The sequence below is a fragment of the Myxocyprinus asiaticus genome, chromosome 32 (assembly GCF_019703515.2).
Source record: "Myxocyprinus asiaticus isolate MX2 ecotype Aquarium Trade chromosome 32, UBuf_Myxa_2, whole genome shotgun sequence".
In the NCBI taxonomy this organism is placed as follows: Eukaryota; Metazoa; Chordata; class Actinopteri; order Cypriniformes; family Catostomidae; genus Myxocyprinus; species Myxocyprinus asiaticus.
In genome coordinates this window covers 21,597,838-21,623,056 of record NC_059375.1, presented here as the reverse complement: position 1 = coordinate 21,623,056, position 25,219 = coordinate 21,597,838, and the positions used below count along the sequence as shown (strand labels likewise).

The 25,219-nt window shown below is 36.9% G+C and overlaps 2 protein-coding genes across 3 annotated transcripts; one reads left to right on the top strand and one right to left on the bottom strand.

Annotated features, from left to right (window-relative positions):
• Nucleotides 1-11,035: 11,035 nt before the first annotated feature.
• LOC127423676 (desumoylating isopeptidase 1-like) lies at nucleotides 11,036-14,611 on the bottom strand. Of its 2 annotated transcripts, XM_051668194.1 has the most exons (6): nucleotides 13,864-14,405; nucleotides 13,687-13,708; nucleotides 11,934-12,003; nucleotides 11,649-11,758; nucleotides 11,401-11,523; nucleotides 11,036-11,286 (listed from the first exon to the last, which is right to left on the bottom strand). In XM_051668194.1, exons 1-6 carry the CDS (start codon nucleotides 13,949-13,951, stop codon nucleotides 11,196-11,198), a joined length of 504 nt encoding a protein of 167 aa, XP_051524154.1. In that variant the 5' UTR covers nucleotides 13,952-14,405; the 3' UTR covers nucleotides 11,036-11,195. The 2 variants fall into 2 exon arrangements, with proteins under 2 accessions (XP_051524154.1, XP_051524155.1); XM_051668195.1 differs by lacking the exons at nucleotides 13,687-13,708; nucleotides 13,864-14,405 and adding an exon at nucleotides 14,412-14,611.
• A 26-nt stretch (nucleotides 14,612-14,637) lies between these two features.
• On the top strand, nucleotides 14,638-20,410 carry LOC127423669 (X-ray repair cross-complementing protein 5-like). The gene is made up of 12 exons (XM_051668181.1): nucleotides 14,638-14,805; nucleotides 14,910-15,022; nucleotides 16,200-16,341; nucleotides 16,424-16,675; nucleotides 16,779-16,965; nucleotides 17,254-17,440; nucleotides 18,418-18,586; nucleotides 18,998-19,159; nucleotides 19,272-19,401; nucleotides 19,515-19,615; nucleotides 19,705-19,821; nucleotides 19,963-20,410. The coding sequence occupies exons 2-12, from the start codon at nucleotides 14,969-14,971 to the stop codon at nucleotides 20,163-20,165; spliced, it is 1,704 nt and encodes a 567-aa protein (XP_051524141.1). The 5' UTR covers nucleotides 14,638-14,805; nucleotides 14,910-14,968; the 3' UTR covers nucleotides 20,166-20,410.
• Nucleotides 20,411-25,219: the final 4,809 nt, after the last annotated feature.

Below are 25,219 nucleotides of genomic sequence, written 5' to 3'. Positions count from 1 at the left end.
AATATTATTTTTCTCTGTGCAATTTTGTTCTTGAAACAAGGACAGCATTTTACTTTCAAATCGTTCTATATTCACTCTTGTTTTGTGTTCACAGGTTACGTTCCTCTTTGTCCTTTCTTTGTGAGTCTAGCAATCTTGGTCTTCATGCCTCACTCATGCACAAATAACTCAGTTCTACGCTTATATCAGGATCTTCTTTATCCTTATTTTCAAACTATTGAAGTCTTTTTAGTGTTATTTATTTCTTTATCTTTGGCAACCTCCCTTTTTGTAAAAAAAAAATATGAAAAGACACAGCAGTTTTGCTGTGCTTGAAATTAATACCATTAGATGCAAGTTTTTGGATGTGTTTGCTGAAGCGTGAAATCTAGCCTTGACAGTCAGATATTAGGAAGTATTAACAGATAAAGCACCCTCCTCTATATATGTTTAGTTATAAGATGGAACAAGACTGAATAAAATGAAAGGAATGGGATGAGATCAGACTATTTAAAAGAGGAGGAAGATATACACTTCGATGAAAGAATGAAGGAATGGAGGAGTTGATATATGTATAGATGGGAGGAGCGATGATCTGTGGTTTCTTTGTTTATAACCAAGACAGCACTCCTTTTTATAGGTTTTATTTTTACTACAATAAATGTGTGAGGACATAAAAGGGATGTAGCTGCAATGCGATTAACATTATAATTATATGCAGGTGTTTTTTGAGTCCCAAAGGGCTTTTATGACATTTTGGAAAGAAATCCCTTTGCATAAATACTGCAAATTGTAACCCTACATTCTCATACTTTTTGCAATTGAATCTTCTCTGATGCTGTAGACATATGACATATATAAGAAAGTGAATAACGATTTCTTGGGAGTGCTGAGCAGTTTACACAACCATTACTTTTCATTGCTATTCCAATACTCTGTAACAGATCAGTTTACCATAAGTACAAAATGTGATGAATGCTATCTGTAACATGCATTTCTTTCATCTCCCAAATCACATGTTGCCGTTTCTCTACTCTTTACTCTGTATAAACCAACTGAATAGTTCCCAAAGAGAGTAAAAGAATATAATATGTAGTGGCAACTACTACAAAGAATTTAGCAATGCTGAAATAAAATGGAATGGAAAAGCTAAATACAAAATTATACATGTTGATTATAATATTAAAATGCCTTTATTAAAATAGAGCAATTACATTTAAACCCACAATCCACACCCTGCAATCGAGTGTTTTACATGCACATCAATAGGCAGGTAACTACCAAAAATAAGCTTATTCAAAAGGTCAGACAATGCAAGAAAACTGTGTTTACATGATATTTAAAAGCATTGGGTTATTCTTTGGGCTTACATGCACACTGTAAAAAATAAAAAGTTGATTAAACTTAAAAAAATAAAATAAAGTGGGGCATCTGTGACCAAACTGAGCATGCTCAAAATCCTGTAAGCTCAACCATCACCAACAAATTTGACATTGTATGTGCTCACTGTTGTCAAGTTGTTCTGACTTAAATGGCATGAAAGTTGACTTTATTGTTTGTTGCAAGTAATCTCAACTTTTTAAACATTTAAATAAACATTTAGATTTTGGATAAAAAATTTTTTTAAAAAATGTACAGTACAATGCAAAATCGGTGTAATGGCAAAAAATCTATGTGTGCCAATCATTTTTTGCTTAAACCGTTTATGACCTTTACCCAGTAAAATAATATTTATTTAGATGTAAGCTTGCGATGCTTTTGGGAAATGGAGCCCAGGTCAGAGTTAACTGCTCAACGAAAACCTCATTTGATTGGTTACTAGAAGCAGGTAGACCCGCTGTCCCCCTCGCCCTTGCAAAACTCTTTTCAGTGTTAAATTTCATGCAAAAAGTGTGAGCACAAACACAAATCATTTGAACTTTTTCAATAGTTTATTTTACACATATAGACTGATTCTGCATGGTCAGTCAGTTTCAGCATGACACCCTTTGACATCCTTTCTTTGTTTGCATACCGTTTAGGTGCAAAAACAGTGCCAAAAGTGTAAACGCGAAAAAAAGGAAATCAGAAGAATACACACCAAATTTATTTTGTGTTAATATGAAATAACAGATTCTCAACACATGAATTACACTTATGGAAAGCATTAAAGTATTGCTAATATATTTTTTTCTTTGATTTACACCTTTACAAAATGTTCTGTGCGCATGCAATGTATTTTTACTTACTTTGCACATGCACATAATTTATGCCTATGCCTTCTCCAGAGAGCACCAGTAGAGGTACCACCCAACACCCTAAGCAACTTTGGTTGGTATTATATTTTGATTACAAAAAAATAAATTTTCACATCTCACAGATCAAGTGAACAGAATGTCCTTTCATCCCACAGTGCTAGCTGTCCCCACACCTCTGTCAAGTTCTCTTTGAAAAGAAAGAAAGAAAGAAAGAAAGAAAGAAAGAAAGAAAGAAAGAAGAAAAAGAAATAAACAAAAAGAGAGAGCGAAAGAAAGAAAAAGAGAGAAAAAAAGAAAAAGAGAGAAAGAATGGAAAAAAGAGAAAAAGAAATGGAAAAAGAAAAAGAAAGAAAAAAGAGAAAAGGAAAAAAGAGAAAAAATGAAAAAAGACAGAAGCAAAACAAGAAAGAAAGAAAGAAAGAAAGAAAGAAAGTTAGGAAAGAAATAAATGTTTGCATTGTTGATGACTAAATCAGCCATGCGTCTTTATAAATTCTCGGGTGAGTTGTGTGTATTTTAATGTCTCATGATACAGTCAGTTCTCAGTAGGCTCTCTGTCAAACCTGACCTTTACCGACTGAAAAGAGATGCAAATAGCCAGTCACTCCACTGTGCTGAGTTCTTTATTATTGTAAATTGGTTTCGAAGCACCTGGATCCATTGAGAAAACCTGTCTGCTGGCAAAGATATTTGTGAGTTAGGTTTCCTTTTTTAGCCAACTGTGATTTAACCATTTCTTTGAACCTTCATATAGATAAGTCTAAAATCTTGGTGACAGTTCACAAATAGAAAGATTACAGCAAATATGAGAGTGGTTTAATAATGGATGCGCTGCATCAGCAAGTTTATTTTAGTTTTGGCCTGTAAGCAAATAATGATTTAAAAATCCAGCTGATGTTATTATTCAAGTGGAACAAATATACTGAAATCTTGGGATTTCTATGCTTGGGGTTTCTCCTATTATCGTAATAGTTTAAGAACTAGATTTAAACCTCACAAAGATTCAAAGGTTCAAAGGTTTTCGTACTTGAGTCATTTCTTTATCTCCCTGTCTGAAATATGTACATCTTAAGCACCTTATACAGCAGGTAAGCAAATAGTAACCATGATATTGATCATCTATAGCATATAACACTTTTTCATTGTGAGAGTATGTGAAAAATGCTATCAAAATAAGTCAATAAATTATAAAAATCAAGATTCACAAAACTTCAGACTGGATCTTCCGCACTCACCGTGGAGTGAGGCCTACATATATGTTGCAGGCGGAGTTACAATAACAACTAAAAAAAAGAAATAAAAGAAATAAAAAGGGGTTTGATTAGAGTGAAAGTGCTAATTAGAAGAAAGACTTGCAATAAGCAAGTTTGAGGGACTTGAAAAGTCATTTTCAAGAGATCAATTATAACACTTGCAAGTGCATTACTACCTAATTTGCAGATTATACAGTGTGTGTGGAGCATGAACCAAGTATGTGTCTCCTAATATAACTTAAATATTTAATTTGTGCACATGTTTCCTAAATATTCATGTTTGAATGATATCTAATGGCTAAGACAGGATTAACTACTTTTTGTCTTGCTAAATTCTGAAGGAAATTTGGTCATGTCTGAAGTGTAAATTTCACACTTTGCATAATCTTCATTGTACTTACACTCTAATTACACACACATAGTGTATTCAGAAGAAAATGTATGTCTTTGTTATCTCAAACATTATAAACAGCAACATAAACAACACCTGCACTCTTTTTGCTACTGTAGAGAGACTAACAAACCCCCCAACACAGTTTCCCTGTGAAATTATCTCTGACAGCAAATGCAACGAGTTTGCATCATTTTTCATGAAGAAGATAAATGATATTAGAATGGCGATCAGCTCGACTACATGTTACACTGAGGTCAGACAGCACCCACCACAAAAACTTCAGAAATGAGTCACTATGTCTGATTTTGAGGCAATAGATGGCAAAACCCTGGGAGGAATAGTACAGCATCTTAAAACATCGACCTGCTGTCTTGACACACTCCCTCTTTCATTTTTCAAAAATGTGTTTAACTGTTTAGAAAAAGATACATTTGAAATAGTCAATGTCTCACTAATTTAAGGCACGTTTCCAAAGTCCCTGAAAACTGCAGTTGTCAAGCCCATTCTAAAAAAGAGCAATCTGGATAACTCTCTATTAAACAACTACAGACCCATCTCAAATCTTCCTTTCATAGGCAAGATAATTGAAAAGGTTGTTTTCTATCAGCTGAGCAAATTCTTAAACTCGAATGGCTACTTGGACAATTTCCAGTCTGGTTTCCAACCGCATCACAGCTCAGAGATGGCGCTTATAAAGATACTTAATGATATTCGGCTAAATACTGATTCAGGCTAAATATCAGTGCTGGAATTACTAGAGCTCAGTACTGCCTTTGACACTGTTGACCACAACATTCTCCTAGACAGACTGGAAAACTGGGTTGGGCTCTCTGGGATGGTCCTCAGCTGGTTTAGGTCATATCTAGAAGGGAGGGGCTATTATGTGAACATAGGCAACTATGAATCGGAGTAGAGATTCATGACGTGTGGAGTCCCAAAAGGCTCAATTCTTGCACCACTCCTGTTCATGCTCCCACTAGGCCAAATTATGAAAAAGAACCAAATTGCATACCATAGCTATGCAGACGAAACCCAGATTTACCTAGCCCTATCACCAAATGACTACAGCCCCATAGACTCTCTGTGCCAGTGGATTGATGAAATTAACAGTTGGATGTGCCGAAACTTCTTTCAGATAAACAACGACAAGACAGAGGTCATTGTATTTGGCAACAAAGGCGAAATTCCAAAGGTGAATACATACCTTGACTCCAGTGGTCTTAAGACAAAAAAAGCAAGGAATACTGGTGTCATTTTGGAGACAGACCTTAGTTTCAGTGGTCACATCAAATCAATAACTAAATCAGCTTATTATCATCTAAAAAATATATAGCGAGAATTAGATGTTTTGTATCCAGTCAAGACTTAGAGAAACTTGTTCATGCATTCATCACCAGTAGGATGGACTACTGCAATGGACTCCTCTCTAGCCTTCCCAAAAAGATAATTAGACACCTGCAGAGACATGGTGAGCAGCAAAATAGATGGATACTAACATCTTTTGCCTAAACACATTGTCTAGGAAACAAGAATGAAGCAAAGTGAAACTATCTTCATCTGTCTGATATTTGATTTCGATGGTTCAGCTAAGGCAGGTTTATGACAGGACAAGTTAATGTGTTTTTCCCCCATCTAAATTTAGCTTCATTAATCAGCATGTTACAAGCCTTTCATAATAAACAAACTGATTTTTGTTCTAATTTTGTGAAAATTTATCAAAGATGTCATCATCTTTGGCATGAATGGCAAATAAAGACAAACAAAACTTAGCAGTTACAGACCTAGTAGAGTTCTCTGCTGTTGAGAACGTTTCCATTATTTCATATATATATAGCAAACAGTATTTTTATGCTGCACTGTTATTTAAAATGTTTGTTTGTGTTAGTAGATTGTCACTTTAAGGAATATATAACTTAAATTGTATACATTTTCTTTAAGGGACATATATGTTTCATAGCCATACTGACTACTGACACCAATTAAGTTATTATTATCCGGACCTTTGCTGGGAAGGAAATGGAGAGATCGGACGTCTTGGAACATTAATTGAGTACCCCTGGCCTAGGACCTAAATACATTTCAGATACGCTTGTTGAATATAAACCTATCAGACCTCTAAGATCATTAGGTCAAGCTATTATGCCACCTGCAGCTGGAACCAGCTTCCAGAAGAGGTCAGGTGTGCTCCAACAGTAGCCACATTCAAATCCAGACTGAAAACACATCTGTTTAACTGTGCATTTATTCACTGAGCACTGTGCTGCACTTACTGATTGCACTGCATCATTTTATTTCTGTATTCTTTTTCTTTATTATTCTTTTTTTTAAATACTTTTTTTTAAATTTATCTTATTACTTGTTATTCTTATTTATTGTTCTTAATTGATTTTATAATTATTTTTATGTATCATCATTTTTACAATCAATTTTATGTAAAGCACTTTGAATTGCCATTGTGTATGAAATGTGCTATATAAGTAAACTTGCCTTGCCTTTGCACAGCATGTATTGAAAGTCTTCATCTATAATCTCATGATAATTAGGACATTTTGAAACTGGCAGATGGATTAGTTCATCTAAATAAGGAAAAGCCTATTCAATTTGTCTTTGCCTCAACGTTTTCTGAACACTCCAAACAGTATTTTAATCTTTATTTTATATGTCCACTGGAAACATGACAGGAAATAAAAAGTAACCAAAAAATCCACGTATCATCTCTTCTGAATCCCCTGTGTCTATCATGTGAACAAGCAAAGTTTCATCTTCCTGATTCATCCGCAAGTGGTTTGTTGTAATGGTCTGCGGGAAAAAGATGTGAGAGAACATCTCTCAAGAGTTACTCACACTTCAGTTCTCATCTTCATTTTGGCCTGATCATCTGTATGAACATAAGATCTACTTTGCACATCAGCAACAATGCTCCATATACATAAAGCCCAATGACAAATTAGCAGCCATGCTATTGAGGCACCATGAAGAGGAAAATAAGTTGGCATTCTTATTTTAGAAAAGGGGAAATAGTCCTGTAACAAATCTGACAGAGTTAGAAGCAATTCCACTAAGCTTTCTTTACAGCTCTCTTCCCCCTCTCATTCTCATTCCCATTTGGAAAAGGTGTCATGAATAATGAAAATGATAGTAAGCTCTTGATTAACTCATAGTTTGAACATATTCAAAACCTTGAAGCAGCCCAGTATTTCAGCTGGATCTCTCTACATCTTGAAAATGAGAGGGATGAGATTTGTTGGTGTAACCTAATGTAGTCAAATTTGACTTCAATCAAATCAGTTCATTTATATGTTACCACATGAAGCACATTTGTAGGTTAACATTTGTTTTCATTGTAGACCAGCACTAAAACAGCATAAAGAAGCATGGATCAATATGGAAATTCATGCAGGGAAAGAGAACCCTTCCTATTGTTACTAAACATTGAATCTGTATTTAGAGATAGTACATAGCTGTTACAAATGCCTGAAAATAGCATTTTGCCTAAAATACAGATTTCTTTGTGTTCTTGTAGGATTGATTAGGCCTCCTTTATGGCCAGTTCATAACATTCTTACATATGCAGTGCACAAATACAGGGTAAGAACTGTTGAAGAACTTATTCACAAAAAAAAAAAAAAAAAAAAAAAAAAAAAATAGCTCTTTGGCTAAACTTGATTAAGTCGTGGACAGTGGTTCCACGTGTTTGAAATGAGTTTTCTTAACTTAAAATTACGATGTAATCTCAACACAAACACTTTTTGTAGAAAGAACCTTTTTGAATCAGGTAAACCCAACAATATAATACATATCAATGTAACAAAAATAAATCTCTTTTATTCCTTTATGAACTAACTAATGTTAGTTGTTAGCATGCTAGATACATGCTGGTTGGACGCACTACAGAGTGTAGTTTAGTAACAATGCTACAGTTAGCACAGCAAGAAGCAAAACAATCAATTTCATGTGTGACATCTACCTGCCCTCATCGTTAGCTCAAGCTCCACTCTTCACCGTAATGGTAACCCCCAAAAATCCAACATAACAGAAACTCTTCTATATCTCAACATAAAACATTAAACATTAACAAGTATCCACCTTTATACTCATCTTACACAAAAACACACAAAATAACACTTTTAGCATTTACTCTCCCTATTGACTCCCATGTAAAGCATGCTGGAAAAAAGAAAATCCCCTGCCCAGTTTCATCAATGCTACATTAACACCACAAAATTGATTCATGTTGTCCCAACTCAAATGGATTAAGTAAACTTCCATTTTTACCTATTTAAATGGATAGAACACAATGAAATCAAGTTGTGACAAAATGTTCTAGAATTGTGTTGCTTTCGTTCATTTTAATTAAGTAAATTGAAAAGGCAGCTAAATTGTTTTTGCATACTAGTAAAATCCCCAGCTGCACCCAATATACCACAAATGTGCAATAATCATGCATTTTATGACAATGTTATTGTGAACTTTTTAATTCTCATAAAATTGCCAAAAGCATGCATCATTTATCCTTTCATATTGTCTTTATTTTGTTGGTGATTGCATACAAAATGATCTTTCTGCACCATTGTGTGTATAATGCAGTAAAAGCAATCTGTAATTCCAGCTTTACATAACTCCATGCTGCAACATTCAAGAAGACATTCTTCCATAGCAGATTAGTTGCTAAGAGTGTTGAACAAAACCACAGACTCTGAGCTGTGGATGAACACATCAACAGTCAGATTATGTTTAACATGTTGCTTAAAATGCCTCCTACATTTTGTTTGAGGACTCTTAGGTTTAACACAGCCTCATTATCTTTGGTCTTATTCAGGCCACTTTCAAATTTCTATGCTTTTTAAAACATGCAATTGTAGTTCAAAATCATTTTTTCTAAAAATATCTCTGACAAAATGTTAAGATGAACAATGGTAACACGCTCTCTCCCTTGCCCTTTTATCCTCTAATTGTAATGTTGTAATGTCAAACAGTACACTGGCTGTACATTTCCCACATGATTAAATGTAAAATATTTGTATCTGCTTAGGACAGTAACAGATAGCAGTAACAGCCATTTGGGTGGAATCACATCTTAAAAAGCTATAGTGGTTAATTGGTGCCATGGCCCATGAAATCATTTAAATGTCTAGTGTTTTGTGCATGGACAGCTACTAAAAGAAAACTACCATGTTAATGCCAACCATAAATGATATGGAAGTGAGTGGCTTTCTGATTTGCTGGACTTACCTGGAAAAGGAAAGCAAATCATGTTATGGTTTATTTACTGTAAGTAGATATAGACTGCAATTAAAAAATAAGTTCTCTTTTGTCTTTAAAAAATGCCTCGGTTAACATCAGCATATTTTCACTTATATGTATAAAGAAGGATGATGTGAGCAAGATGATGCAATTCAAATGCAACATTAAAAGTATAAGTAAATTTTACAATGGAAAACTTTTAGGAGTGAAAAAGTTTTTTTAAATTGTTAATTTTTAACCAGATTGTAAAATGTAACATATGTAACTTAAAAGCTCAAATATGTAACTTCAAAGTAATCATACAGTTAACATTTAGATGATCAATATGATGATAACTTTTACACATCAAACAAGCTAAATGCAGCTCTCTTGTGTCATTTGGACCTAACAAGGTACAAGAAAGAACAAAAATATGCATAATGTCTTTATTTGTTTTTCAAGAAGGGACACAATATTATTTAACATACATATACACATAAATGACTTATTTGAGACAAAAAGGAATAAAGAGCTCTTAATATTTACAGCAGTACAGAATAAGACATTTCAGGCAGCATAACCTGAACGTAATAATTCATATACTGTGAAATGTATTACTATGAATGTTTATAACATAGAAAATCTCATATTAAAAGTTGTGCCCAAATTTGTCAGAATATAAAATTCTGTAATTGCTAAATCACGGCACAGTGAGTGCAGTTTATCCATTAGGCCCTCTCTAAGATGATTTAGGATTACAATGATCATCTGGACAATTTACAATTGGACCATTTAGAGAGATTAAACATTTTTACTGCTGGTTATATAATTATATTATTTATGGTGTGGTGTCAGCCCCACTCCTCTTAAATGAGCTATCCCATAGCAACCAGAGTAACAAATGTAAAAAATGGGCATGAGTCACAAGATTACAACTGTCCTGCTGGGTCCATGTTTTGCTGGCGTACTTTATACAAGTTTTAGAAAGCATTCATTAGCCTAATCTTCATGACACGATTCTGGCTTGTTATTGTGCTTCCTGTAATGTCACTGACCCTCTTCAGTATGTATTCAAGGCAATCTAGGATTGATATTAGTTAGTTCTGAGTAAAGGTAAGGTTTGACAACTTAAAATATGGAAAAAGTCAATAATCAGCAAGCAGTAGACTGATAGAAACATGTAAGGAAAGGCTGTCTGAGTTAAAAAGTGACATCTGAAAATGGGTTATGCATTTGATGGCTTCAAATAACAGTAAAAGCACATGAAGTCAAATTATTTTACACATAAATGAATGGCACTAAATAAAATTCCATTGTGCAAATGAGTATTAATAACCATAGGATTTTTTATATAACTGCATCCTTCTCTCATCCTATGAGCTATTTGTCAGTTTGTTTATAACATTTTAGTTCAATGTATATCATATTTAACCAATGTCTGATAGCTTGACTTAAAGTTTTACAAAACTAACAAATAAAAGCCTTTAAAATCAACACAATGCAAGTAAATCATGTTATTCCTCTTAAAGCTTCTGAAATAACAGATCTTACTGAGGTAGGACAGAGACACCTGCAGTCTGATAAAGGGAATTGTGCTTTGAAATTTCATTTGGGCTACATTTCTACAATTTAAGTAGGTCATATTTCCATTGATGTTTGTAAAGAGTTAATTCATTAATATCTGATGCTTATGCTAAAAAAAGTAATGTTACATGTAATTTAATCAAATATACTTTTAGGTTTGGTTTATTACCTAGATAACCTTTTCCTGTTTCACATAGGTTATTAGTGCTAACCTTTTTAAAATGTTTTGTCATTAATTAGTAATTACTTTAGGAAGTAACATTGTGTCTGATCCATCTGTCTGCAATGCATATCACTAAAAGGAACATTAGACAGTTCAAGAGGAAATACTCCCATCACCTTATTATGAGGCACTGAGAAGGAAATCTGGAAGACCTGCTTTTATATTAAAAAACAAAACAAAAAGCTTTTGTTTACACTGTTTTCTTTCACTGAAAAGGCACAATTGGTAAGTTAATTATCCTGAAAGTCTGATACACAAGCTTTATGGCTGTTTCAATTTTAGATTCTTAGATGCAGCCAGATCTACTTCTGGCCAAATCCATTTATGCCATTGCTCCCAGGTGGAGTGATGGTGACAGAATCTAGAAGAGGACGGAGTGCTTGGCCAAAAGGTCTATGGAAAAGAAACAGTGTCATTTAATCCAGTTATTAGTAGTACGAAAAATACTACTAATATCAGTGACATCTTTGATTACAAAAGGTGAACAATTATAAAGGTCAGACTTACGTTGCAAGCACCTCAGATGGGAGATCAGTGATGTATGAGGGAATCTTGGCTCCAGTTAAAAACTGGGCTACCTCACAACTGAAGTTGTTGCAGTTGTGTTCAAAAAGGTGGTATTTTTCAGGTCTAAGGAAAGAGAGGGCAGCAATATGGGACAGAGTTGGTTGTAGAGATTTGTGAGGCTTTAACATAACTGAATTTTAACAATCAATGCAGTTTCCTGTTACATCCAAAAGCAAAGATATACTGACCTATAAACAGACTCACTGAGAGAAGAGAGATATTCCAGAAAGAGGTCTCGAGGAACTTCTGTGTTTCCAAGATCCACTATGGAATCAGGCATACCTAGAAGTGTACCACCCTGAAACATGAGATAATTTTGCTGGGTAACAATCATTAGGCCCAATAACTTTTGTAATGACTCTAACTTATGTGACATAGTGACATTTCAGATATCTGTCTTTGCTATTCAAATACCTTGAAAAACAAGCTGCAGCACACATCAAATGCATATTAATTGATTAATCATCTCTTACCGGATGGCAGCTTGAAATGCCCCCTCCTCCAAAGAATAACTCTTCCCCATAAGCCACTATAGAGGTGTGCCTGTATTAAATAATCAAAGAACAATACATTAAAATAAAGAATGTGCATTTCTTGTTTAGACCTAAATATGTACATCTCAGTATTTGTACAGTATATCATAAAAAAACATTTAGAAATTGAAAATTCTGTCATTATTTAATCAGCCTCATGTTGTTCCAAACCCATATGACTTTCTTAATTGCATGTTTCTGACCACGTCAGTCAGTCCCCATTCACTTTCACTGTATTGGAAACAGCAGTGTCAACTAGAGGTAGGCCGATGTATCGGTACCGATTTTTTTTTTTTTTTATTCCTCCGTGTTCCTCTTTGCTCGCTGCTGGACGATTCCACAGTTAGAACAGCTTGGTTACAGTATAACAGCGGCCTCTAGAATTGAAATAAAAACAATCACTGACACCTGGTGGGGATTTGCTGTCTTAAACTTTCAACATTGACAATATTCATCCATATTTGTATCCTCACTTCACTGCGTATTTTCACGTCTAAATTGAAGCAAGGGCATGGATTTTTCTGGTTATTACTGCGATTTTGATTGAACAATGAATGGCATCTGAGACTCTTGTAGCTTATATGTTGGTGCCTGTCACAGTGAGGAAAGAGTAAGAAATATTTGTAATATTCTGTAAATCGATTTGAAAAAAGGTTTAAAGGATAGTTCACCCAAAAATGAAAATTCTCTGATCTACTCACCTTCATGCCATCTAAGATGTGTATGACTTTCTTCTGTTGAACACACATGAAGATTTTTAGAAGAGTATCTCAGCTCTGTAGGTCCATACAATGCAAGTGAATGGTGACCAGACATTTGAAGCTCCAAAAAGAGAATAAAGCCATCATAAACATAATCTATCTCCACTCCTGTGGTTTAATAAATGTCTTCTGAAGCAATCCAGTTGGTTTTGGGAAAGAACAGACCAAACTGTAACTTCTTTTTCAATGTACATCTTGACAGCCGTCTCCTTTACACTTCCTCTTGCGCCATCTAGTGCTCTGCATATGCATCAAGCACTAGGAAATTTAATCGAGCTTGAAATAATGATCATGCCTAGAGACTGCATGGTAAGATGTACAGTGAAAAGGGAGTTACATTTTAGTCTGTTCTCACCCAAAATCAACTGGATCACTTCAGAAGACTAGCCGTAACTGTTATACTGTAACCAAGCTGTTCTAACTGTGGAATCGTCCAGCAGCGAGCAAAGAGGAACACGGAGGAATAAAATAAAATAAAAATCGGTACCGATACATCAGCCTACCTCTAGTTGACACTGCTGTTTCCAATACAATGAAAGAGAATGGGGACTGATGCGGTCAGTAACATGCAATTAAGAAAGTCATATGGGTTTGGAACAACATAAGGCTGGTTAAATAATGACAGAATATGCGTTAGCACGCAATATCTCGTTCCCTTTGTCTCAGGGAACAGAAGTTACATAGTAACCGAGAGGTTATTGATATTGGCGAAATCCACTATCGATGGACCTCAAGTGTCAACATTCTTCAAACATTCTCCTCTCCTGTTCCATGGAAGAAAGAAAGCCAAACGGGTTTGAAACGACATCAGGGTGAGTAAGTGATGACTGAATTTTCATTTCAGGCAAGCCTATGCCTAATTACGTTTTCTAAATAATTTAATTCTGCTTACTTATGTAGCAGGTTTTCCAAAAAGGTTAAAAAATACTCACCATATTCCCTCGAGTTGCCTTCCTGTCAATTTAGATACACAATACTTTAGTCAGTAATGTATTTAAATATTTCGAATCACACTTTCAATGTATCGTATTCATGTGTTTATGTATTTTCAAAGCTAAGCATCAACCAACTTCCCTGAACAACTTTAGCCGACTAGCTGAAGAACTCACCCAGCATCATGGCACTGAGTTGCCGGGCCAGTCCTTTTGAAATGTCGTAAATGTACAACTTCACGTTGTAGGAGCTGTCAACATCCATCGCTATAGCTTTAGACAAACGTGTGTTTAAACACCGCAGAGCACCGACGTTACAGCTAGCTTTGTAGCTTTGCTTGAATTTCTCGCACACTAAACTCGAAAAACCAGACTTAACAGTTGGCTCACATTCAAGATCATAAAAACAGGCAAAAATACAAAACTCGCATTCGTTGTGAGTTTAAATTATTTCAAGAACAAAATGAAACATGGGAGTTTGACAGATCCGCCACAGTGTTCAGGAGCCGCTTCGTCATCCTTGTGTCATGACAAATGTGCTTATTCATTAGGGGAACCAACCAATGGGTGCATGCGCAGATACGTCTTCGAAACATCTATTAGATGGCGAACTTTCCAAAATCACGCATGACGGTGTTCATGCCGACCACAGAATCAACAACCTTCATTTTATGGCGAACGAGTGTGATGATAAATACTGAATGAACTGTTTTAAAGATCTTTACCTCAGAATACCATAACTAGTAGACATGCTTGCCAAATTGAACATGCCAAAGCGGACCTCGTAAACTTTAGTTTACTTCCTCGTGCATGGATCGACCAGTCACTTCGCTCTTGCCTCCTCATTGGTTCATGCCTTTTCAACTGTCGTCAGTGATTGGCTAGTGCAGCTGTCACTCAAATTGTGGCGCATTTTGGCTGCAGGGGCGGTCGTTCAGTGATGCGCAGTTCTCAAATGATTGCTCAACGGGGAGAAGTGCCAAACCTGCCGTTTATGGGATTTTGCTTTGTTGGAGCCCTGACACTGTTCTTAAAGAAAGCGGAGAATAATGGCGGAGTGGAAAGAATACTATCAAAACGAAGATGATGAGGTTGAGGGGGACGAATAAGAAGCTGGAGGTTAGCAGTGAACTACATTAATTATCTCCACAGTACAGTCTGCACGTTTTGCACTCTGTTACACCTTAGATTACATTTGCATTACATACTTTTAAACTTTTTAGGTGATTACAAAGTCAGTGGCCGTGACAGCCTGGTGTTTTTGGTTGATGCGTCCAAAGAGATGTTCATCAACGGTGAGGATGGAGAGCCATCAAATTTTGACATGACCATGCAAGTGAGTATAACCATTTAAACTGTAACAAGACTCATTCATTCATATCTCTTATTTTTGTGTTTTTTCTGCGTAGCAATATAGTGACTGAATTCATGTAGAAAATACATCAGATAAGCACACATTGGAAATCACAATAAAAGAAAAGAATATTAAAGGGACAGTTCACACAAAAATGAAAATTCTCTCATCGTTTATTTAAATTTATTTTATTTATCACACATTTACACATATACAGTGAAATTCTTTTTTTTTTTTCACATATCCCAGCTAAGCTGGGGTCAGATTGCAGGGTCAGCCATGATACAGCGCCCCTGGAGCAGATAGGGTCAAGGGCCTTGCTCAAGGGCCCAACAGTGGCATCTTGAAAGTACTGGGGCTTGAACCCCCAACCTTCTGATCAGTAACCCAGAGCCTTAACTGCTAAGCCACCACTTGTGATGTGTCGATGACTTTCTTTCTTCTGCAGAACACAAATAAAGATTTTTAGAAGAATATTTCAGCTAAGTCCATACAATGCAAGTTAATGGTGATTAGAACTTTGAAGCTCCAAAAAGCACATAAAGGCAGCATAAAAGTAATCCATATGACTACTGTGTTTTAAACCATATCTTCAGAAGAAATAGAATAAAAGATAGGTGTGGGTGAGAAACAGATCAATATTTAAGTCCTTTTTTACTATAAATCTTCACTTTCACATTCTTCTCTTGTTTCTTTGTGCATATCGCCATCTGCTAGGCAGGATAATGTATAGCAAAAAAAGGACTTAAATAATCTGTTTCTCACCCACACTTTTATTGCTTCTGAAGATATGGATTTAACCACTGGAGTCTTATGGCTTACTTTTACGCTGCCTTTGTGTGATTTTTGGCCTTCAAAGTTGTCCTCACAATGCAACCATTAACTTGCATTATATGGACCTAATTGTGTATTAAATCATACACATCTGGGATGGCATGAGGGTGAGTAAATGGTGAGAGAATTTTCATTTTTGGGTGAACTATCCCTTTTAGGTTGTCCCTTTTAACAAATTCTCTAAATTACAACCTACCAAAAACCCTCATTTAAATTATCCAGATGAGGTTAATTAATATGAAAAAGTTTGAGGGCAGTAGGAATGGTAGAGTTAATAAAACAATCTTTGATATGCCTATTTGACATTATTCTCCCTTGTATCTAGTGTGTGCGCAGTGTGTACACCAGTAAGATCATAAGCAGTGACAAAGACCTGGCTGCTTTGGTATTCTATGGGACTAAGCAGAGCAAGAACCCCAGAAACTCGTTCAAGCATGTCTACGTCTACCATGACTTGGATTCACCTGGTGGGTCACTACCCCTTCATGCTTTCAGATTATGCATTTGTTTAGGTGAATCTATCTCATCAAGTTGTGATTCCCTTTAAAGGAGCTCAGCGTGTGCAGGATATTGATAAACTGCGTGGTGAAAAAGGAGCTGAGTTGGCTGCAGAGATCATGGGCAGTGGGGAAACTTCCCTTGGAGATGCTCTGTGGTGCTGTTCCAACCTTTACAGTGACATCAAGCTGCGACTGTCACATAAACGCCTCATGATCTTCACTTGTAGGGACAACCCTCATGGAGGAGACAATGCAAAAGACAGACAGGCTCGAACAAAGGCTGCTGACCTTAAAGAGACAGGTTGGCTCAACAGAAAGGGAAAATAACAAGATTTCATTGACATTCACTGGAAATTGTGTAGCGTCTGCCCTTGCAGATGATCGTACCTCTGTTTCTTCCTCAGGTGTGGTTGTAGACTTGATGCATCTTACAAAGCCCGGAGGATTTAATGTTTCCCTGTTCTTCTGTGATATTGTAAGCCCCCCTGAAGAGGAGCGTGAGCTTGGTCTCCAGCTTGAGCCCTGTGAAAAACTTGAGGACTTGCAGAAGAGGGTCAGAGCTAAAGAGTTAAAGAAAAGGGCTCAGAGCAGGTAAAGAGAGCACTGGACATGCCTGTCTACCAAAAAGATTTTTATAGCTGCTTGTGTTTGTTTTTGGGTTTTTTTTATGGAGAATTTACTGTAGTTTACTTTAGGAAATAGTGTAGGCATATGTGTTTATTTTTTATGACTGTCAAAATGCAGGAAATGAGTTTGTCTTTTTAATGTTGGAATTTGCTTATAGCAAAGCTTCTCTTTTTCTTGACCATTTTAAATAGCTATAACATAGTTCCAGAACGCAATCCTTTCATTTACCTGTTTGTTTTCACTGTGTCTAAGGTTAACATTCTCCCTCGGAGAAGGTGTCAATTTAGCAGTTGGTGTATATGTGTTGTCCCGGACTGCCACCAAACCTTCTGCTGTCAGACTTTCCAGAGATAATAACGAACCTGTCCGCAGTAAAACCCGTATCTTCCATACCCACAGTGGCAGCCTTCTTCTACCAAGCGACACAAAGAGGGCACAGGTAAATGCACCTTTATATGTCGCTATATGTCACCATAATCAAGCTATACTATACCTAAAGTCCCCGTGGAAACTTGAGAAGTGATCTCAATGCTGGCCAGCTTTTCAAAAGACTTGAGAACCGAAAGATGATCTAACTGACAACATAAATAGATAACCAGCCCACGAACGCATACAGCACATCGTGATCTCTGCTTACAACAAGGCCGGAGCCATTGTGCAAGTCCAGTGCAGATAAATGAGAAACAAGCGAGTAAAAGATAATATATGTATGTTTTGAATCACAATACACTTAGCATAAAGAATAAAGAACACTTACTCGAGCTGTACATCCAAAGAAACCTCCGGCTGCACAAAAAATATAAATAAACTCCAGCAAATTTCCTCGCGTCCCGCTACCATGTTGGTGCGTCCCATTCAGAAGCGATCATCCCTATGCCCTATTCCCTTCGAAGACAATTAATCTTCTCTGTGAGAGCTTCAGATGGCTGAAAGGTGATAACAGTCAGTCAGAACACACTTTTAAAGCGATTCTTTTTCGGAATTCTGTTTGGATCGACCTTACAGCATGAATTGTGCTCCCTTCGAAGTGCCCGTGAAGGCATGATCAACACCATTTAGAAAACAGCCAGATGCACTGATCAGTTGTAGGGGGAGGGTCCAGAAAGCATTTCATTGGATAAGGTTTCTGAACCTCTGTATGACGTAATGGGTGTTCCTGAGTCTTTTTAGCTGGAAGAGAGAGAGAATGGAGATTTTAAATGCTTTTATCTTCTGAAAACAAATTTTGTCGATGTTTAGAAGTAAACTAGAATATAAATAATTTAAAAGTTTATTGGAAAGGACTAAAAGCAGCAAAACTTTAATTTTGATTTCACAGGGTGAAAATGTTTGTTGCTTGCTATATCATTTGTTATTTGTCACTTATTTAAAATTTTCTAACTGTATTATCTTTTTATACTTAATATTCTCATAAAGGTTTATGGGAACAAGCAGATTGTGATGGTGAAGGATGAGGTGGATGAGATTAAGAAGTTTGATGATCCTGGTTTGGTGCTGATGGGGTTTAAGCCCATGGACCGCCTCAAACTGCACCATCATTTACGGCCTGCACTCTTTATATATCCTGAGGAAGAGCAGATATCAGGCAAGTCTTCATTTGTTCATGTATTAAGCAAATGTTGAAAAGAAGTAGACAGTAAGCAATTCTTCCAGTTCTCAGATATTCATTTGGAACATGGGTCTCACATGTTTTGATAATTAATAATAATAATTTTCTTTATTTATCACACATTATACATTTGCACATATACAGTGAAATTCTTCTTTTTCACATATCCCAGTTAGGCTGGGGTCAGAGTGCAGGGTCAGCCATGATACGGCGCCCCTGGAGCAGATAGGGTCAAGGGCCTTACTCAAGGGCCCAACAGTGGCATCTTGGCGATGCTGGGGCTTGAACCCCCGACCTTCTGATCAGTAACCCAGAGCCTTAACCGCTGAGCTACCACTGCCCGGAAAGGTGTTGTGCAGTTTTATATTTTTCTTTGGTGTACCCTAGGAAGCTCCTGTATGTTTACAGCTCTGCTTTTGAAGTGCAGTGAGAAAAATGCGTTTGCGCTGTGCAAATACATCCCTCGCCGTAACACTCCACCTCGGTTTGTTGCACTGGTTCCCCAAAGAGAAGAGCTGGATAAGAGTCAAACACAGGCAACACCTCCAGGTAATTGCTATCAAAGTGTTATTTTCATTTACAATATCATATCACAAAATTATAACATATATTGTAATGTGTTAAGTCTTCATGTTAAAAATTGTGTGCTTCTGTTATTTAGGCTTTCATGTGATTTTCCTGCCCTATGCTGATGACATACGCACTCTGGATGCTCACAGGTGTCCCTCAGCCTCTGATGAGCAGGTGGACAAGATGAAAGAGATTGTGCACAAGCTCTGCTTTAAATACAAGTGTGTGGTTTGTCTTGACACTCTGAGCACACTCATTCCAGAGCATACTTTAATTACATGCCATTCTTCAGTCAAGGAGTGTTAATTGATTTGTAAATCTTATGTATTTACAGGAGTGATGCATATGAAAACCCAATACTGCAACAGCACTACAGGAATCTGGAAGCTTTGGCTTTGGACATGCTTGCACCTGAGCCCATTGAGGATTTTACAAGTATTTGCAGTGTTCTGAATTGTTTTTTGAAAATAAACTTTTTCTCATTTTTCTCTCTTAATGTCTCACACTCTTTTTACCCTCATTAGTGCCAAAGGTAAAAATGATAGATGATCATCTTGGCTCGTTGGCTCAAGAGTTTAAAGATTTAGTCTGTCCTCTAGGCTATAACCCCGAAGGAAAGCCTGCAGCTAAGCACAAGCCTGGTGAGATTGGAGATGATTTTATATTGATATAAAGCATGAATAACACACTGGAGTACCGCAAGTGAAAAAACAGAGCAGTATGATTTAATATGCTTTGAACTGCTGTCTCTCTTTAACAACACTGTACATCCTATTGCACAGCTGAATCTGGTGGTGGTGGTGCTGAAAAGAAGCCAAAAGTTGAGATGTCTGAGCAGGAGCTCAGAGACCTCGTGGCAAAGGGCACTTTGTGCAAACTGACTGTACCTGTTCTGAAAGATGCCTGCAAGCAGTTTGGAGTACGAACAACAGGAACCAAGAAACAGGAGCTCATAGATGCCCTGACCATGCAGCTTTCTAAATGAGCTATTGTTCTTAAAGCTTTGCCCATATTTGGGTGGGGAAAAAAACGTATGACACCTTGACATTATGAAAACTTACTTTCGTACTTGTTCATAAAATAAATACAAAAAGTTTTGTTGGTTTGCTCATTTTAAGTGGCTGTCATATCGAGTCTGTCTTGCCTATCTAGGCCATGTCTGACATAATTAGGTTCAACATTGTGACTGTTGTCGTAACATACAATAAAGCTTTAATTTTATAGGTTTGACTGAAGCACTGATCGGCCTTGTTTCACCTCATTTGTAAGCCTCTGCCAGTATTAACATGATAAAATAAATTATACTAAAGGAGGTGAAAAATTTGAAAACTTCTCAATGCTACAAACTAACTTCTGAATATGAATGGAAACGTTGTTAACTTGGTAGGTTGTGCCTCAGTTAGCTATTAACACATCTGGATTTCTTGGGGAATATTGTCTTCCCTTGACCAGTTTCTGGAGGGACTAAAAGGGTATCAAGGCTGCTCTTGCTTTTTGTAGCCAGTGAGCAGATGCAGTAGTCATTATTCATGGTAGTTTTTAGAGCAGCAAGATGGCCCAAGATTCAAGAGTGCAGGTGAGAATAGTAGAAATGAGAGCTAAAGGATACTTTACTCATTTGTAGCAAAAAGGTGACTGCAAAACTTAGAGAAGTGAGGAGATGAGAGAGGTTTTGAGGTATCAATGTCCAATCTGTGCCCACAGAATTGGAAACATGTGTAATTTGTAAATGTCACCTGCCCTTTGTGTTATGTTTATAAAAATGTGGTTATGCTTTCAGCTATAAATTAGTCTGAAGTATTCTCAGCTCTATCACATTTTACTATCAAATTCACCCTACTTGGTTTCCATGCAATTCACCACAAATCACACTATGAAAAACGAAATCAGGAAAGGAATCAGGTAAAAACAGGAAACCTTTATTGTGGCCTGTTAGAGACTGAATATATATATATATATATTTCCTTTTTTTTTCTCTCTTGAGAACATGAACTGTAAACTATGTTTATTCCTCATTTTGTTGGAAACATATGTTAAAGACAAATTGACCCACACAGTTTAAATGCAATCAAAAACAGTAAAGCTTTAATTTTATGACTTGTCACAGATTACAAAAGAAAAAAACGATATGAGAACATATGAAATATAAACTGTATTTATAGAGGGAAAAAATATATCTGCACAACTTAAAATACAGGCCCATTTATTTACCAATGACAAATTATACACTATATTGCCAAAAGTATTCGCTCACCCACCCAAATAATTGAATTCAGGTGTTCCAATCACTTACATGGCCACAGGTGTATAAAATGAAGCACCTAGGCATGCAGACTGCTTCTACAAACATTTGTGAAAGAATGGGCCGCTCTCAGGAGCTCAGTGAATTCCAGCGTGGTACTGTGATAGGATGCCACCTGTGCAACAAGTCCAGTCGTGAAATTTCCTCGCTACTAAATATTCCACAGTCAACTGTCAGTGGTATTATAACAAAGTGGAAGCGATTGGGAATGACAGCAACTCAGCCACGAAGTGGTAGGCCACGTAAAATGACAGAGCAGGGTCAGCGGATGCTGAGGCGCATAGTGCGCAGAGGTCGCCAACTTTCTGCAGAGTCAATCACTACAGACCTCCAAAGTTCATGTGGCCTTCAGATTAGCTCAAGAACAGTGCGTAGAGAGCTTCATGGAATGGGTTTCCATGGCCGAGCAGCTGCATCCAAGCCATACATCACCAAGTGCAATGCAAAGCGTCGGATGCAGTGGTGTAAAGCACGCCGCCACTGGATGAGTCTGGGTTTGGCGGTTGCCAGGAGAACGGTACTTGTCTGACTGCATTGTGCCAACTGTGAAGTTTGGTGGAGGAGGGATTACGGTATGGGGTTGTTTTTCAGGAGCTGGTCTTGGCCCCTTAGTTCCAGTGAAAGGAACTATGAATGCTTCAGCATACCAAGAGATTTTGGACAATTCCATGCTCCCAACTTTGTGGGAACAGTTTGGGGATGGCCCCTTCCTGTTCCAACATGACTGCACACCAGTGCACAAAGCAAGGTCCATAAAGACATGGATGAGCGAGTTTGGTGTGGAAGAACTTGACTGGCCTACACAGAGTCCTGACCTCAACCCAATAGAGCACCTTTGGGATGAATTAGAGCGAAGACTGCGAGCCAGGCCTTCTCGTCCAACATCAGTGTCTGACCTCACAAATGCGCTTCTGGAAGAATGGTCAAAAATTCCCATAAACACACTCCTAAACCTTGTGGAAAGCCTTCCCATAATAGTTGAAGCTGTTATAGCTGCAAAGGGTGGGCCGACATCATATTAAACCCTATGGATTAAGAATGGGATGTCACTTAAGTTCATATGCGTCTAAAGGCAGGTGAGCGAATACTTTTGGCAATATAGTGTATATAGACTTTCCACAACACATCAGTGTGTTTACAATTTGCATGCATGTTCATGACCCTAAAAAAGCTAAAAATAAATAAATAAATAAAATCAATGGAGATCAAAATAGTTTAACCAGTATTTTAGACAACTCAATCAAATGAGCTCATTTTTACCATCTTTGTCTGACAAAGTCTGTTACTGCAAAAAGTGTGTAAAATCTCCTTTTTCCCCTTAGAGGGTAGTGAGAAACCAGCATAACAACATATATCAAAGAAATATTGTTATTTTAGGTCTGTGCAGCTGCCTTTAAACATGAAAGTGTGGGTCAAATTGACCGCAAACATCAAAATCGCGATAGAAATTATGTATTCACATTCCACAACATATCAGTGGGTCCACACTTTGCATGCATGTTTATGACGATAAATGCAGAAAAGTCACAACATTTCAAGGAGTATTTCAGACAACACAAAAATTGAAATGGTTCAAACTGACCCACAACCAGGGGCGTCCCTTTGTTTTAAAAAAGTGGTGGGGACAGTTTGGGGCAGAGTGCTGTTGTGACATCACGAAACTCATGAATATTAATTAGGTTATGAACAGGTTATTTCAAATAACCTTTAACTGTTTTGATAAATAGTCATTCTTCATGACCAACTCAAGCACTTAAATATTTCACATAATTAATTTGATAACTTTATCTCTATATCTGCAACTGTTGGTCCTGGGTTTTCGTCAGTTTGTGGACAAATACATGGATCAACAATTTTCTACACATGGTGACTGATCGGTAAGGTAGTAAATATTTGACCTAGTACAATGAGTTCCCAGTTTTAATCTGCCTTAGTTTTTACTTTTAATTAACCCAGATTACATCTGTACATCAGTGGTTGTATATCCTGAATATGGACACATCTGTTTGCATTTTGCTTTGCGATTTAACTGGACAAGAGCATGAGCTGCAGAAAAGCAGAACGAGCAGAGCGCAAGTCTGTATGCGTGACAGAATAGGCTACTGCTGCTGTCACATGTAACTCAATGTTACTTATAACAGCCGCAACAAGCACTCATCATAACATTTAAAATAACACATTCCAGTGCCAGATTGCCACTTATTATAGCGTATGTACACAAATGAAATGGAAACTCCCTTTTAAGAACTGGCAATGTTTCTTCTACATTAGACACTTACCTGAAGAAAGCTATTTCAAAAAGCAGAAGGAACAAATTTGGTCAAGGCAAAAAGTGGTAGGGACCGTCCCACCCATATTTGTCAAAACCCATTCAATAGATTTCCCTTAAAATGTATTCTAAATTGTGAAAAAAGTTCAGGAGCTAGGAATGAGGGGAACTATAATAATTGTTTTGATATTTAGCTAGTATATTGATATGTAGTATATTTCATTACCTCTATAAAACCCTAGTTAACTTGTTTGTGGGTTGTTATACATTACATTTTCTCAGAACACCTGGAATGTAATAATCGGTGCTTGTCATCTGCTTTCTCAAAGTGACACATTTAACACTAAATGAAAAACAGCACGACTGCTCACATACCACAGATGTTTAAGATGACAGCAGGTATAAATGTAGATGTCTGGTTTCTACTTGTTTTCTACTACACCATTAAACCCCAGAGTTGGTGCTTTTCATTTTATTCTATTTTATTAAGGAGGGGGAAAAAATAGGCAAATTCATTTCCAGTAAATCTCTTATTAATTTCCCAAATGTGAGCGACCGAGATATGTGTATGCGTACAGTTGCCAGTTACAATTGGGGAGCTAGTTGTAATTCATTGTTGTGTGTATATATATATATATACAGCTCTAATATGTTCTTGTTTTGATTATGGTTGCATTGTATATGGATCGGCAACCAAGTCTTTATTGAAAAGACTAGATATTATACAGTATAGAGCATTAAGAATATGTTGTGGAGCGATAAAATCATCCCCTACAGTTGCAATTGGGGTAGAAATGGGAGAGATGCCTCTAGATCTTAGGAGGGAAAAATTGACAATGACATAACTGGGTAAATCTTCAAGGATCAGCGAGTAGTCATCGTACCCGCAAAGTACTGGAGGATTGCTGGGAGTATACAGGTGATGGAGGAAATAGTTTTGGGTGGAAGTACAGAGAGTGGGCCAAGGAATGTGACATTGACAATAAGAGCTTCTGTCCTAATGTGCCTCTTTCTGGTGCTCCACCATGGAAGGTTCCAGAACCGCTCGTAGACTCGAGTTTAAACACCCAAGGAAGGATATAGTGGAAATGAGGTAAAGACTTTTCTGAATGAGAAATTTTATTCAATATTGCAAATGTTTACAGATGGTTCTAAAGAACCTACTAGCCAAAAGTTTGGAGTAGGTGTATTTGTTCCTAAATTTAAAATACGGATGAGTTTGAAATTGCCCTATGATCTGTCTGTGTACACTGCAGAATTAACTGCGATAATAGTAGGACTGCAATGGATTGAGCAGGTCAGACCGAAAAAGGTGGTAATATGCTAGGATTCTTCTTCGGCCTTAGTAAGTACACTACACTCAAGATCAGATAGAGAAGACTTATTATTGGAAATGTATTCATCATTAAACAGATTGAAAGAGGTTGGTATAATGGTGTATTTTTGTTGGGTGCTGGCACATATTGGG

Excerpts from the sequence above, each read along its gene's own strand:
- LOC127423669 (XM_051668181.1), top strand. The coding sequence starts at position 14,969 with ATGTTCATCAACGGTGAGGATGGAGAGCCATCAAATTTTGACATGACC. Across the intron at positions 18,587-18,997 it reads TGAGGAAGAGCAGATATCAG|GAAGCTCCTGTATGTTTACA; the intron begins GCAAGTCTTCAT and ends GGTGTACCCTAG. Across the intron at positions 19,402-19,514 it reads AAGCTCTGCTTTAAATACAA|GAGTGATGCATATGAAAACC; the intron begins GTGTGTGGTTTG and ends ATGTATTTACAG.
- LOC127423676 (XM_051668194.1), bottom strand. The coding sequence starts at position 13,951 with ATGGATGTTGACAGCTCCTACAACGTGAAGTTGTACATTTACGACATT. Across the intron at positions 11,759-11,933 it reads GCATTTCAAGCTGCCATCCG|GGTGGTACACTTCTAGGTAT; the intron begins GTAAGAGATGAT and ends CTCATGTTTCAG. Across the intron at positions 11,287-11,400 it reads CCATCTGAGGTGCTTGCAAC|ACCTTTTGGCCAAGCACTCC; the intron begins GTAAGTCTGACC and ends TCTTTTCCATAG.